Raw genomic sequence first — 15,126 nt, forward strand, 5'->3', positions numbered from 1 at the left:
ATCTTCAAAAGTATTCTCTATTCAGGTCATGTATTCTAATCAGTGAGGTAAAACCAACATTACAACATGATGATGATTACAATATATATATATAAATATGTTTATTTATATATACATACAAGGGGCGGTTTCTGATATTGGTGATATGGGCAACCACCCATTCTGTGAGGTGCGCCCACCCCAATCTGCCAGGGGCGCATAGACTTTGTACAGCTATTTTATATATATGACTTTAATGATGTAAATGCTCAATGGGCCACATTTAAGAAGGTTTTGGGCCGTATGTGGCTGGGAGAGGGGGGCCCAAACTTTACCCTCCCCTGTTATAGACAGTGTTTGATATATATATATATATATATATATATATATATATATATTAAAAAAAAGAGATCTTTCAAGGCTCACACATGACACAAGCAGGCGTGCTGTCTTCCAGACGCGTGGAGCAGAGCCTTACCAGGTGTATGTCACCTGAGATTACCCACGCCGACACACCTCGAAGGCAGGCGGCCAGCATTACATCTGAGGGGGCATCTGGTGGGGTGGTGTGTGTGTGTCTGTGTGTGTACGCGCGTCTTCCTCACACTTCAAGGCTGTTTACACACAAACAAAACAATGTGGTCTGGGCCTGTTTACACAAGAACAGGACTTTGGAACCACTCACACATGCATGCACGCTGGTCTGTCATGAGTGAGCAGAATCAGAATCAGAATCAGAATCATCACCGAGTATGTCCAAAAAAAAAAAAAAACACGCAAGGAATTTGTCTCCGGTAGTTGGAGCTGCTCTAGTACGACAACACCCACATCAAGTCAGCGTGATAACAAGCTAGCAACCAATGTTAGCAAACTTACATTCAAAACTACAACCTGACGATGAGACGGAAAAATTTAAGTAAAATAAACAGCAATTTCTGCAGACAGCGAGTAAATATTGACGAGATTGATGGAACGTAGCAGTGGTGCATACTGTTCATAGAGACCTAGCCGTGGCAGTTGGACGTGACGTCGGCCAGCTCGGTGCGCTGGAATTCTGCGCCCCACCTTTGTCCTACTATTGCCTTGAAGACGAGCTACTGCGCATGTCAAACTCTTAACGAGTCAAAGGGTAAAGATTTGTGCGTCCCAAACCAGAAGTGCGTCACCCATCAGACAACACACACAAGCGAAACAACTTTACTCATTACTCCCTGTACTATTAATCCTGCTTAAGATTCGCATTTTATTATCGATATTTTGATTTCATTTTTGTCTGCAAGGATAGTAACGTGACCACCGTGTCGAGTGGGACGGCACCCTAGCGCCCACTATTGACGAGCAGCCACTGTTACACGAGTATTCATTTATGTGGTTTCACCATTAGAACTGGCACCAAGAAGAAACCATAACTACGATGGTTGTTTGTTTATTTATACCCTGCAATTGGGTGGCAACCATTCCAGTGTGTACCCATTCTCTCGTCTAAGATAGGCTCCAGCTCACCAGCGACCCGAGCGAGGAAAAGCGCAAAAACAGGGTTTCTTTAAACATTTTACGTCTATCCAGGTACTGCTTATGGGGGAGAATTGTTTTCAAGAACCCCCCCATAATCCGAATGCCAATTAAACATAACTACAATGCCATAGGAATGGAGAAAAAAACCTGACTTTTTTGGTGAGAAAAACATTATAATATTATGATAACAAATTCGTATTTTTATAGAAAAAAAAACGTACAATGTAAAAAAAAAAAAGGTGTATTCTTTACAACAAATATGTATTTTGTCAGGAAAAAAAGTTGTATTCTAGTGAGAATAAAGTTATTTTTCCAAGATAATGTCATATTATAATATTAAAGTTAAAGTTGAATGAATGACGAAAGTAACATTTTAACGTGAAGGTGTACCCCCCCCCCCCCCCAAAAAAAATAGGACTATATTCTCAAATACACTGCCACACTGGGGCACGGTGGCCGACTGGTTAGAGCATCAGCCTCACAGTTCTGAGGACCCGGGTTCAATCCCCGGCCCCGCCTGTGTGGAGTTTGCATGTTCTCCCCGTGCCTGCGTGGGTTTTCTCCGGGCACTCCGGTTTCCTCCCACATCCCAAAAACATGCATGAATTGGAGACTCTAAATTGCCCGTAGGCATGACTGTGAGTGCGAATGGTTGTTTGTTCCTATGTGCCCTGTGATTGGCTGGCAACCAGTTCAGGGTGTACCCCGCCTCCTGCCCGATGACAGCTGGGATAGGCTCCAGCACGCCCGCGACCCTAGTGAGGAGAAGCGGCTCAGAAAATGGATGGATGGATGGATGCAAATTATTTCGTGGCCCTCAAAGTACAGCGAACCCCAGTTTGAGAACCACTAAAAGAGAGAAAATTGATGGATGGAGAGACAGTCTTCAACGTGACATCGCCAACTACTGGCCTGGCATGCCAATCCCAGTGTTTTCCATGTTTATTTTTTTTATTGCACATTTGCAAAACTTCTCAGTTTACACTTGGTTCACTCACTCTTACGCTGAAACTTTTTCAATCAAGCAGATTCTGACGGAGGCTGCGAGATCAATGCAGAGGTTAGCATCTCTTTGAATGTGTGCCATAATGACGGCGGTAATGACTGACTATATAAAGGCACGAGGTCTTTGTGCTCGACACAGCCTTGGCAGCCTGCAGTTAAGAGTGAAGCAGAGTGAGTAAAATGTTCAAGTCGGTCGTCCCTGTGATCTTCCTCCGCTTGCCGGCAGCCCCCTGTGGAGGGAGAACAAAGGCAAAGGCGCGTCTTAATCAAAGTGCTCTGGATTAAGAAGCAGAAAAAAACACATGAAGGACATGCTACCTCGCAGCCATTACGTGGATGGGAAAACAAGCAGGATCGCCACCTTCAAATGAAGAACCCGTGACCCCAAAGTCGTTTCAATCTGCTCGATTGTGTCCAGGTTTGCAGAGGAAAAGTTTAATTCACTTAAGTGTGTGCAAATGTATTCACCATCTAATTATGCCATGTTTCTGTACTTACTAGTGCCCCATTTTACGCCCCCGCTCGAGCGAAGTGACAAAAATTAGTTTTTCTGTATTGTTGCTGCAGTTCAGTGTTCAGCCTGCCGCAGTTGCCTTCTCCAGCGATGACTCCCTTTCGGCTTCCATGTAATCCATGCAACTCATTGGAGAGCCCGGAATGCAAGCCTCCTTCAGTGCGGACATCAGTTTGTTTTTTTAAAACAAACTTTATGAAGACGTCCCTCAAGCTCCAATGCGTACGTACATACGCAGAGGTGATGCGCACTAAGTCAAAATGTCAGCAACCATGGGCAGCATTGCAGAGCTTCTCAGAATAAAGTATTTGAAATATAAGCATTTGATTCGAATTCGATTCGAAAATTCTGATTCGTGAGTCAATCTGAATCACCACTGATTCGTTGGTGGCACTACTCGTAAGGCACAGTCACTCTCCTAGCGCATTGTCTTATTAGTGAGGACAAAGCGCATACTAGCACATCGACTCTATTAAATTACTCAGTTAAATTCGCCTTCCGGCTACGTGACACCAGTAGCCCGCTTAGTGCCCACATTGGCTCATATTTTATTAACACACCTGCTGCAGCTGAGTCACCTGATCTCGTAAAGGGCGACCGCCTGGCACGAGCTGTCCCACAAGTCCGTCCAGATGATGCATATTTGATGATGATGATGATGCACACTCTGAGAGCCTCTTTCCTGGTTCTCACTTCCGTCTGCATTAGCATATTTATTCTGGCCACTTTGTAGCACTGAGGTTGAGTGGAGGGAACACAAGCTTCACACACACACACACACACACACACAAAAGTAGAATATGGTGCACTAAAGGTGTGAATGCTGACACTGCCATCATGTGGTTTCCTGTGTTAAATGTCTTTCTTGACCTCATATGAACAAAACTGCACTGCTCAATATAGTAAAGGGAGCCATTAAATCCATCCATTTTCTACACCGCTTGCCCTCGTCAGTGTCATGGGAGGAATCCAGAGGACCTGTAGAAATCGCACGCAAGCATGAGGGAAACATGCAAACTCCACACAGGGAGGCCTGAGCCGAGATTTAAACCCCAAATTGTGCAACTGTCAGGCACATGTGCTGACCACTAAACCTTACATCTTTACTGAATATATGCAAATCATTAACCCAAAAGTTGCAACAATGAATTAATCGACAACTAATCAATGATCACATTAATCGACAGCTATTTTGACAATAATCGTTCAAAGACCCCGTTTAACTTGAAATTGTCCAAATTCTTAGAATTTACGACTCTTAACTCTTAACAGATTTCTGTAGTCCTCCATGAAAAGCAGACTGATTATCTTTGTGTTTATTCAAAATAAGACACCTGCAAAAATCTGCTTTTACTTTGGAAAACAATGATCCAAATGTTTGCCTATTTTCTGAGGTTACGGACCAAAGCAGTAACTGAATCATAACCAGTTTATGTTTGTGCCTTTTCTGTACTGTCAAATTGAAATATCGTTTTTGAATAAAGGGATAGGCAAAGTGTTTTTTTTTATCCGATTCATTAACTGAAAAAATAACCAACAGATCGATTGAAAAAAGCATTTTTTTAAAGAAAGACAGATCGCAATGTATTATTGTATAAAAACATAAAAGATTAAAGGAATAAACTGAAGTGCAATTACTGTATGTCAGGGGACAAATCTAGTCAACTGTTGTATGTGTGACTTGTCTTTGAGGGGCGTGGCCGAGTGTGTGACATCAGGAAGCTCGTGAGCCTTCGCGTGAGCTTCTGGATTTGAATTCCGGCCTTCTGTAGCTGTGTGCATTTTTTCTCATTTTGTTTTTGTGGTTTGCTCGGAACTCAAATTTTGACTGGCAACACGAAGCAACTTGAAAAACAATCCATCCATCCATTTTCTGAGCCGCTTCTCCTCACTAGGGTCGCGGGCGTGCTGGAGCCTATCCCAGCTGTCATCGGGCAGGAGGCGGGGTACACCCTGAACCGGTCGCCAGCCAATCACAGGGCACATAGAAACAAACAACCATTCGGACTCACATTCACACCTACGGGCAATTTAGAGTCTTCAATCAGCCTACCACGCATGTGGATGGGATGTGGGAGGAAACCGGAGTGTCCGGAGAAAACCCACCCAGGCACGTTGAGAACACGCAAACTCCACACAGGCGGGGCCGGGATTTGAACCCCGGTCCCCAGAACTTTGAAGCAGTTGTCCACCGTGCCAGGCATAATTAACCAATGACATTTATGTTACATGGCAGTAAACATACACACTTTTGCTTCCAGTGGCTATAGTGGCCACGCCTCAAAATAATTTGAATACTTATAAGGACTTTAATAGTGCATGTTGGGGCCCTGCAGGAAGGGGGTGTTACTCAGTGAGGTAGTGTCAGTTTGGTATGTGTCTTTTTTTAATGAGATTTATTGAACACCAGATGTTTCCAGTTATGAAGATGTGCAGTAGAGATTTAGGAGGGTGAGACCTGCACCCTGTCAGAGTGTCGGTGGGGTGCTGCTTTACTACGTGTCACTCCCCAAACACCTCTATCATAGGTGGCCTCTTAACCTGACAGCACGCGCACACAAAAACTGGAGAATGATGTAGGTCGGCATTTATAGACTTACAAAACATACATAAGACAAAAGGAATATCTGTAAAAGTAAGCATATACATCACATATGTACAAAGTTATTCGGTGTGCATTGTGTGTATTTACACTCTCCAAAGCAACAGATCACCTTTGTCCATTTCCTAAATCCAGTTTACACGATCCAGCACATTTTGTACGAGAAAACCAAACAACAGTGCAAGTGTGCTATTATGTCAAATATAAAATAAAGCATCAACTGTTTCCTTGTGTGGTCTTTTTTCTTTCAATTCTGGGCTCAGTTATAAGGTGGTAAAAACCTCTCAGTGGAATTGACCCAATAAAAATGCTGGCTGAGGTGCATCTTGTGAACTTTGCGAATGCCACGTGGTCGAGGTGGGTTGGCATCAGCTGTGACCTCCACTTATGCACATTTGGCAAGGCACCGCGACCTCTGACCTGGCTCTCTCGCTACTGGCTGGCACACTGCATCGCCACCTTCCTGGCTCAGATGGCAGGCTGCAGTTTGGTCAGGTTCCTCTGGTGCATGCTGTGGTGGCGCACCAGCTCGTCGGAGCGGGCAAACTTCTTCTGACAGTTGGACCAGCGGCACGTGAACGGCTTCTCGCCTGAATAGGAAGCGGGGGGAAAGGCCCATTGAATGAGAGCGTGCGTTCAAATGTTCAGTGTAATGATCAAGCGGACCATCTCCAGGCTCATAAAGACCGACCAGGAGAGGAATGCGGTGGAGGAAGATCAAAAGGTATACGCACTTGTTTTACCTGTATGAGTCCGAGTGTGAGTCTTAAGATGGTCTGACCGTGAAAACTTTCGCTGACACGTCTCGCACTCAAAGGGCTTCACTCCTGCACGAACATGTTTTTAAAATTGTTACTTTGATTTCAAATTATTACCTGATGACTCGACAGTGCAGTCACTTTCATGTAATGGAAAATATTACACAGTTCACATAATTATATCATTAGTAATAGAGGATAATTGTGTTGTATTACAAATGACTTTTAATTCACGCACACAAAAATTAAAAAACTTATGCATTAAGCTGCTGAAATTGTTTTTTAATAAAAAATATATGGTCCCCCTAGAGATCTAATTGCTTACCATATGGTACTGTACCTGGATATGGATGATAAGGATTCATGTAAGTTTGTTCTCTTTGTCTTTTACTTAACATTTGTTCTATTCTATTAACTCATATGAACCTTGGGTTTAAAACTGAAAACTGAATTGCGTATGTATGTTTAATTATGTACTTGTGAATGGTGTGGCGCGGAGGATAAGAGTACGCCCTGAAACCGGAGCGTCGCCGGTTCGTATCCCCGCCCGTGCGCATGTCGTCGCTGTGCCCGTGGGCAAGACACTTAACCCACATTGCTCATGAATGGATGTGTTTGGATGTGTGGTGGTAGGCGGAGGGGCCCCAGGCGCAGAATGGCAGCCACTGCCCCAGGGCAGTTGTGGTTACACACGTAGCTTACTACCACCAGGTGTGACTGGGGAGTGAATGAATAATGTTGCAATTCTAAAGCATCTTTGAGTGTTTAAAAAAAGCACTATATAAGTGTAATGCATTACTTAATATGATTCAAAGTTCGTTATCGACACAAAAGAACTAGAAATACATCTAAAAAACAGATGGTAAACTCCAGTGAATCTGAATCACGCCTTCATTGTCGTTCCAAAGAAACCTGTGACCTGCATGCTACATTAAAAACATTTTAAGTAGACACACTGGACAAACATAGTCTACAATAACCTGAATTCCACAATGCATATAAACATGTCCAATACAAAGTGTGTGATGGTTTATGGACCAGGGAGGGTTCTACTGAAGAGGTAATGTCTGGTATCTCAATTGATGTGGTTATGTTCCACTGCTTGTTACATGACTAATAATGTACAATCCTGATGGTGAAGCATGAAACTGAGTGAGCGTATTGGTGCATGGGCAAAAAAAAACCCAAAAGTTTGACTTTACAGTACCTGTGTGTCTGCGCTGGTGTCTCTTCAGCTGGTCTGAGCGCGAGAACCCACGGCCGCAGTCTGTAAAATCACACTGGTACGGCTTCTCTCCTGCAACGTAAATCACCGCATTTTTGAATGGTTTTATTCCATTTTCCTTAACCTATAAGTGAACATATGAGTGCTAAAGACAAAAGCCAGGCATTCTTGTTCAGAATTAAGCAATCATATTAAAACTCATGTTAAATGGGTGTCAGCACAAAAGTGCCATCATTTGAAGTGCCTCTGATTAACCCCATATAATGTTCAGATGGTCTAGTAGGCTTTTCCTGACATTTTCGTAGTCACACCTTCCAGCAGAGCGCTTCCACAGTATCAGACGGCTCTCATTGTTCAAAGGTATCAGTTAGGAGAAGGGTACAAATGCATTTCCAAAGCATTACATATACCATGGAACACAATGAAGACAGTCATCATCAAGTGGCGCAATGACACAACAATGACATTACCAATAATTGGACGCCCCTGCAAAATTGATGAAAAGATGAGAGGAAAACTGGTCAAGGAGGTTGCCAAGAGGCCAACAGCAACACTGAAGGAGCTGCAGAATTTGTATTGTAAGTATTGTATTGTATTTAGTACATGTGACAACAATCTCCTTTCTTCTTCTTCAGTGTCGGGGTTGTCCGTTAGGGTGGTAAGATGGAAGCCTTCTCTTGCAAAGAAAAACCTACACACCTGGTTACATTTTGCAAAAACATTTGAATTCTTCTTCGGCAGGAACCAGGGCCTTAGTCAATGTGGAAGAAATTATAAATAGCTGCAAACACCAGTCAGTGGAAACACAAAACATTCAGGCTTCTGCTAGTAAGCAACAAAAGCGCTGAAATTTATTCGGGGTTATTCAAGGGCACTTTAAATAGTGGCACATTAATGGTGAAAAAAGGTTATGAGATGATTTAGCTTGGTCTCATTTCTTTATATCACAAAAACCTGGCATTTGAAAAGGGGTGTGTAGACTTTTTTACATTTACTGTCTATCTTAAGCCTGCCGCCAGGGCCAGCCCTCGCTAATGTGGCACCCAAGGCATGTGTTCATATGGCGCCCCCATCCGTTAATGATTTACATAAACTGACAAAAAAGTCAAGTACCAATAGTTTTTAGCAGGGCCTTTAATTTCCAAGAAAACATGCCACACAATTTAAAATGTAAAATAGAACATTTGATTTCATTACTGTATCGTCAATGCCCAAAAAAAATCATGCTGCACTTGCTGTTCTGACATCTAATGGGACAAACCAAAAGTAGCAACAACTTGACCTCTCATTCTCCCGTTTTCCCTCTTCTTTTCTTTTTTCCCTCTGTTCTGGACAGCTTTTGTTTGTTTCCAGAGTTCTCTGGGGTCACATCATTAAATTTACCCCTACCCTAACAGAGAACGAGCAGTATACCAATCAGTTAGAGGAGGGAGTATTTGCTATGTCATTTGTCATAAGATTAATTGAGATTTTTTAAATTTTAATCTATGTTGTCTAATAGTTTCCATATTAAAAGTTAGTTGTCAAGTTATTGCAAATATGTGCAGCTTGCCCACTTGAAAGAGATTAATTCAGTGATGAAAGATTTCATCTGTATTTTACTCAATGACCAAGGAACATTTTCCTTAGGTCTTACTTTATTTTAACATTCAGTAGTTTGACAGTTTCATTCCTTACATTTGTCTCTCGCAATGAGGTGCTTGAAGTGCATTGGGATCTGCATTTTAATTATAATAAGAATTCTGATAAATATCTACAAACATAGTAAGAGAAAATATGTCATTGTGAATAAGTAGTAAGAGACAAATAATTCACACATTTTTCAATTTTCTCCACAACAAACAAGTCTGTCAGTTGTTTTAACTTTTTAGTTTAACATTAAATAATTAAGCTTTTGTTTCCTTGTAACCCTTCTCGAACTCATTCATTTGCATGTTTAATTGTAATAGGTGATATTCTTCTGTCCAGAGATCTTTATTTTTATTCAGTTTTTATATGTTTTGATTGTTCAAGATAAAGATCAATCAATGTATTTACATGTTGTTATTGCTCTTTAATATTGTGACGCACTGTTATGTGTGTTGGTGTTGCGAGGGAGGGATTGTGTGAGCAAGAAGTGTTCCGTTGTGCTTACCGCTGTAAATTCTGAGGGGCTTTGAAAGCATCACTATGCACATTGTGGGGAAAACTGGAGCGAGAGAGCCTCGAGATGAGCTGATTTCAAAGTACTTTGCATAGTTCACATCGCTCTTCATTTATTTAATTGTTTATATTAATTTCATTTTTATTTCATTTTAATGTAATTATATTGAAGGTGAATTCCCCCCCCCCCCCCCCAAATGTTTCCCAGTTATTTAAAAAAAAGTTTTTTTTTTTAATTTTCACCTGACTTTTGGCACCCCCTGGAGGCCACAGCGCCCTGCCTGCCGCACACCAAGCGATGCAGCCCAACCCAACTGAACTCTCACACAATGTGTGGTGTTCGGCAACAGTTTTGATGACTGACTGATCACTAGGCCACTGGTTTTGTGACGATTCACAGTTGCACGATGTAGCAATTCGTAGATTACAGCCAATCAAATCGCACATGAGCTTCAATGCAGACTAAAAATAAATTTCTGGGTTTTAAGCTAGCGAGACCCAGCCGGCCGCCGCCAAGCCATACAAATATAATATATAAAGTATACATACTGCATATTGAATTTTACAACAATACTTAACTGTACTGATACAAACTTGGGAATTTCATATGTACCTATGGATGGAAAAGCGAAGCTTGCAGTCTCTGTCACCAAAATGGACGTACCGCGCCGATACAGTCAAGTGAATTGGAACGAGCTGACCCCTTCAATATATCCTCACTCTTCTCTTATTCTGGCCTAAGTCCTCTCTCTGTAGCAACCCGGTTCTTCCTTAACTCTCACTCTACCTTTTTATGGTTTAATAAAAGTGACAAAGTACAATATATTGTACGTGCAGCTTCAAAAGCCTATACATGCTCGCTGTTCAAGGCGTCCACAGATTAAAGGTCATAGGACAGAAATTTTTAAAATCTTCTTGATAGCTCTTGAACCCCTTTACAAACCACATCTGCCATTTTGAAGTGATTATATAGCAGATATACAGCAGTTAAATCGATAAATATGATGCAGAATGCACCTTCTGCTTTTTGCCACTCTCTTTTTCTGTTGTACAGCTGCTACTTGGCTGCTCGTCGTCGTCACTGTCAGGTTTTGACCTCCTGATCGGCTCAAACATGTACGGTTTGACGATGCCAAGTTCAGTTGAGTGCTCCTGTACGTCAAAATCCTCCTCCTCCTCATATTCCAACACGTTGCTCGCCATTGCGTATAGAGTGTAGCGCTGTGTTTGTCAATTTCAACGACACTTCTGGTAGCCCTTGTGGTGGATAGAGTAACTTCTGGTATGTTTGGGGAGGACTCAATATGTGTCATAAAAACAAATTTTTTAGCTAAACAATGTTTGAAAACTTGCTGGAAGTTACGTGCATGTATTACATAACATATAAACAATGCAAATATGAATTTTAACTGACCCAATAACATCTTTGTCATCTGACCTTTAAGTCGCTCAATGTGCGGCTGTGAGTCGCCGACTGTCATTTAAAAAAAAAAAAATGGTCCAGTCCAAATCGTGTTTGGCCGCATCTCGTGGTGTGCAGTGGGCCTTACATACAAATGAAAATGTTTTTACCTCATATGGCCATTTAAAAATACAAAACATAAAAAAAAAAAAAAGAAGTGGCTCCTGAACACAAACGTTTGCCCACCTCATTTGTTATATTTCTCCCTTTCACACAGACATTTTCATTCAACAATAACATGTATGCATGATACATTAAGAGATAAACTCACCTGTGTGTTTCCGTCCATGCGTCTGCAGATGTGAAAGTTTGAAGTACCTCTTGCTGCAGCCGGGGTGGGCGCACACAAATGGACGCTTCTCACCGGGGTCAGATGACTTCATCACTGGAGGAGCAAGACTAGGAACCCGTCTTACATCCTTTTTGGAAGAAGAGCACACTTTTTTCATTCATTACCTGTTTTGACCTCCTTCGTGCATGTATGTGCATTTATTTGACTGACCTGAAGCCCCCTAAAGACACCATGTGTGTGGATGTGGTACTGGGCGCTCACCAGCATGGGTGGGGCCGGGGCAATGGGTTCGCTGTCATAGCTGGTCGTGTGGCCGCTACAAAGAAAATACAAAAATGAAATTAGGCCTCCAAAGCAAAGATTATGATGTACTGTAATTTCTCGTGTATAATGCGCATTTTTTACACAAAAAAATTGTCAAAAGCCAATAGTGCGCATTATACATAGGTATAGGAGAAAATTAAAAAGACTTGCACATTTTATCAACGTATGCCGCCATCCAGAGGTTATAAAAAAGCTGTACACTTTCATTCCACTATGCCACCGCCCCCTAGAGGTTATGAAAAAGTTGTTCACTTTCATTCTAGTATGCCACCTAGAGGTTATGAAAAAGGTGTAGACGGCATTTTCATTCCAATATGACAGGGGTACATATGATTGCATATATGTATAATTGTGCTTATATGTTTACATACCCAGGGAGAATTTGTGAAATATATATATATATATATATATTTTTTTTGTAATAAAACTGATGACTAACAACAACCATAATTAATTTCTTTACAGTTATGTTTTGTTTAATAATAATGCTTCTCTGAAATGCTTGACAGTTTAATTTGAATCCCATTCAAATAAAATTAAATGTGTTTCGTCTGGTCCTTCATGTTTCCTTAAAAGAAGTGTGCACATTTTACAAATCCTGCCTGGGTAATAAAACATATAAGCACAACTGTGTGTCTTCTCATTTACTAAATAAAAGTAGGGCTGTGAATTTCAAAATAAGAGCAAGTAAATAAAAAGAAAGTATTGTGTTCAAATGAGGTATTTAACTTCAGAATAATTATTTGAAAAAACTTACAAAATACAGATAATACTTCATGTTTTGATCATATGGGTAGAAGCAAAATCATGCATTGTAAAAATACATTATACATAGGTGTAAGGGTTTTCTGCAATTTTGAGGTCAACTTTGGGGGTGTGCATTATACACGGGAAATTACGGTGTTTGTTAGGATCATCTACGTGCAGTGAAATCTCTAGGCCAATGACCCAAATTTGTACAATTTGGAGTTCAAACTAAATTATTGAAAAAAATTGTAATAAAACTAGTATTTCAAACCAACCTGCGTGCTGTACACAACTACTAAAACTAAGTTTTGAGTTTTGGCTCTGTTTTTTCTTGTGATGCCACGACAAAAGTGTAACACTTATTGCAAGCTGCAAAAGTATGATGATAAGCATGGAACCAAAATTTACTGCAGCATAGGAAAGGGTCTGGCTGCTCAGTGCAATATTTATTTATTTAGCCTTTATTTATCCAGGTAAGGCAATTGAGAACAGATTCTCATTTGCAACGCCAGGTCCAAGATGGAGAGACAACAGAGTAAAACAATGCAAAGTAAAAGCAAATATAAATGAATAGACCTCAAACTGTACAGTGTAATATAGTTACATCATAGTACATGGTGAATAAAAGGCTCAAAACAGGTGCCGCAATGGTGTACAGTTTCCTCTCATTAACTTTTTAAATTATGATATTAGGATGATGGAGGTGAGTTTTATTGTTTGTTGCAGGGTGTTCCAGACATTTGGGGCAGAAAATTTAAAAGAAAAGCGAACAAAAGAGGTGCATACTTGAATGAAGAGGTTAAAGAAAGAACTGGAAGGGAGAGTGCGGATGGTGGTATGTATGGTGAGCAGTGCTTTATGGATAAACAGTGAATTTGTCTGCGTGAGCGAACTATATGAGAAATGCCAAGTCACCCAAGTATCAATTACATATCCAAATTAATTTCAAGCACATTTCTTTAGTGTTATTATACAATGGACAATATGTTTAATTACAACAAATTATATAACCAAATCAACTTTGGTTCCACTGCAGACTATGAAGATGCTATTTGACTTGTTTAGGTACACCTGCACAATCTTATTTAAAAATAAATAAATAAATAAATAAATAAATTTAAAAAAATGTTGCTCTACTTGGTGGGCAAGTGAATAAAAAGTTTACCAAGAGATGTTCCCCATGATTGGTCTCACTCAGCTACTGTATATCTCAATAAAGTAACCACAACCACTGTCATAGACATGTTTTTAAATTAATACCTAAACTGAACATTATCATCTTTGTAAAAGAAACATTTTGGATAGAGTTATTGTATTGGATGTTATGAGACTGTGCAGGTGTACCAAAATAGCTCACATAAACATGCTGACCAATATATGACCGATAAATGAGTCCTTGAAGAAGTGTGTATCATTCTTTATTTTTCCAAAGACTCGTACGAGCCTGCACAGTGAAACATTCAAACAATATCATCCTTATCTCCGCTTTCTGAATTTGCTCGGCAGCCTGCCAGCAGCCATCTGGCTTCCCCCCCCCCCCCCCCCCCCCCCCCTCCCTCCCCCCCTCTCATTAAGACTTTTAAGAAAACAGCAATAGGTTTTTACCTCTTCATGGAAGATGCCAGCGTGTTCATCTGGTTCCACGTGACGCATTCCAGCTGAGACGCCATTTGGTACAGGTTATCACTGATAAGAAGCAATAGCGCAGTGATTAACACTTTAATTTTGTGGTGACATATAGGACAATTGTGCTATAGAAAAGTTAAAGGCCCACAAGGTCAAAAATTTCAATTCAAACAAAATCCGTCCATTCATTTTCTACAGCACTTGTCCTCATTAGGGTTGCGTGTGAGTTGGAGCCAATTCCAGCTGACTTCGGGCATGAGGTGGGGTACAGAGTGGACTGGTTGCCAGCCATTCACAGGGTACATACAGACAAACAACCATTCACACTCACATTTGCACGAATGCACAATTTAGAGACTTCAGTTAACCCGACGTGCATGTTTTTGGAATGTGGGAGGAAGCCTGCGAAAACCCATGCAAGCTCGGGGAGAACATGCAAACTCGGAGCCGAGATTCAAACCTCAGACTGTGAGGCAGACGTGTTACCCATGACACATCATGCTGGGAAAAAAATTGTGCCTCGAAAGCCAGCAAATCCCAACCTCATCACATGAAATGAATTTGCATTCATCTCCTCAGGTGGGCAGCATTATGTGTGGGCGTGGAAACATTTCATCCCTTCTGCCATAAAGCTACTAAATGCATAAAATGCTAAATAAACCGAGAATAATTTTGCATCTAGTTCTACTGTACGGTAACTGATTTTGGTTGCTATTGATTTAATGATGTATTTTTTATAATTTAATACCTTTACTTTCCTTAACTGTATTATACTGTATATACAGTTGTGCCTTGTGAATACAGAGTTTATCAAGTAACGAGCCGTCATTTGGCCGATTTTCTGTTTTGCTTTGCAAGCAAAAATTTGAGATACAAGCACTGAATGTTGGCAGTGAACTCGACTCACTTTACAACGAGCAGCCATTTGGCAGATT

General features: G+C 40.9%; 1 protein-coding gene and 1 long non-coding RNA gene across 9 annotated transcripts in view; both read right to left on the bottom strand.

Annotated features, from left to right (window-relative positions):
• Positions 1-2,608: 2,608 nt before the first annotated feature.
• On the bottom strand, positions 2,609-3,136 carry LOC133466200 (uncharacterized). Its single transcript, XR_009784885.1, has 3 exons — positions 2,998-3,136; positions 2,818-2,899; positions 2,609-2,729 (listed from the first exon to the last, which is right to left on the bottom strand). It is a non-coding gene; the product is annotated as an uncharacterized LOC133466200 (long non-coding RNA).
• Positions 3,137-5,583: 2,447 nt separating this feature from the next.
• Positions 5,584-15,126, bottom strand: part of wt1b (WT1 transcription factor b) — a 36,797-nt gene continuing 27,254 nt past the window's right edge. For 5 of the 8 annotated variants that reach the window (XM_061766028.1, XM_061766029.1, XM_061766027.1 and 2 more), the window contains 6 exons: positions 14,171-14,251; positions 11,705-11,810; positions 11,474-11,621; positions 7,581-7,670; positions 6,350-6,442; positions 5,584-6,205 (listed from right to left, as the gene is read on the bottom strand). In XM_061766028.1, coding sequence (XP_061622012.1) covers positions 6,084-6,205; positions 6,350-6,442; positions 7,581-7,670; positions 11,474-11,621; positions 11,705-11,810; positions 14,171-14,251 — 640 coding nt within the window. In that variant the 3' untranslated portion in view covers positions 5,584-6,083. The remainder of the gene's footprint in view (positions 6,206-6,349; positions 6,443-7,580; positions 7,671-11,473; positions 11,622-11,704; positions 11,811-14,170; positions 14,252-15,126) is intronic. The other 3 variants (XM_061766023.1, XM_061766030.1, XM_061766025.1) reach the window with 2 other exon arrangements.

This window comes from Phyllopteryx taeniolatus, chromosome 2, assembly GCF_024500385.1.
Source record: "Phyllopteryx taeniolatus isolate TA_2022b chromosome 2, UOR_Ptae_1.2, whole genome shotgun sequence".
Lineage (NCBI taxonomy): Eukaryota > Metazoa > Chordata > Actinopteri > Syngnathiformes > Syngnathidae > Phyllopteryx > Phyllopteryx taeniolatus.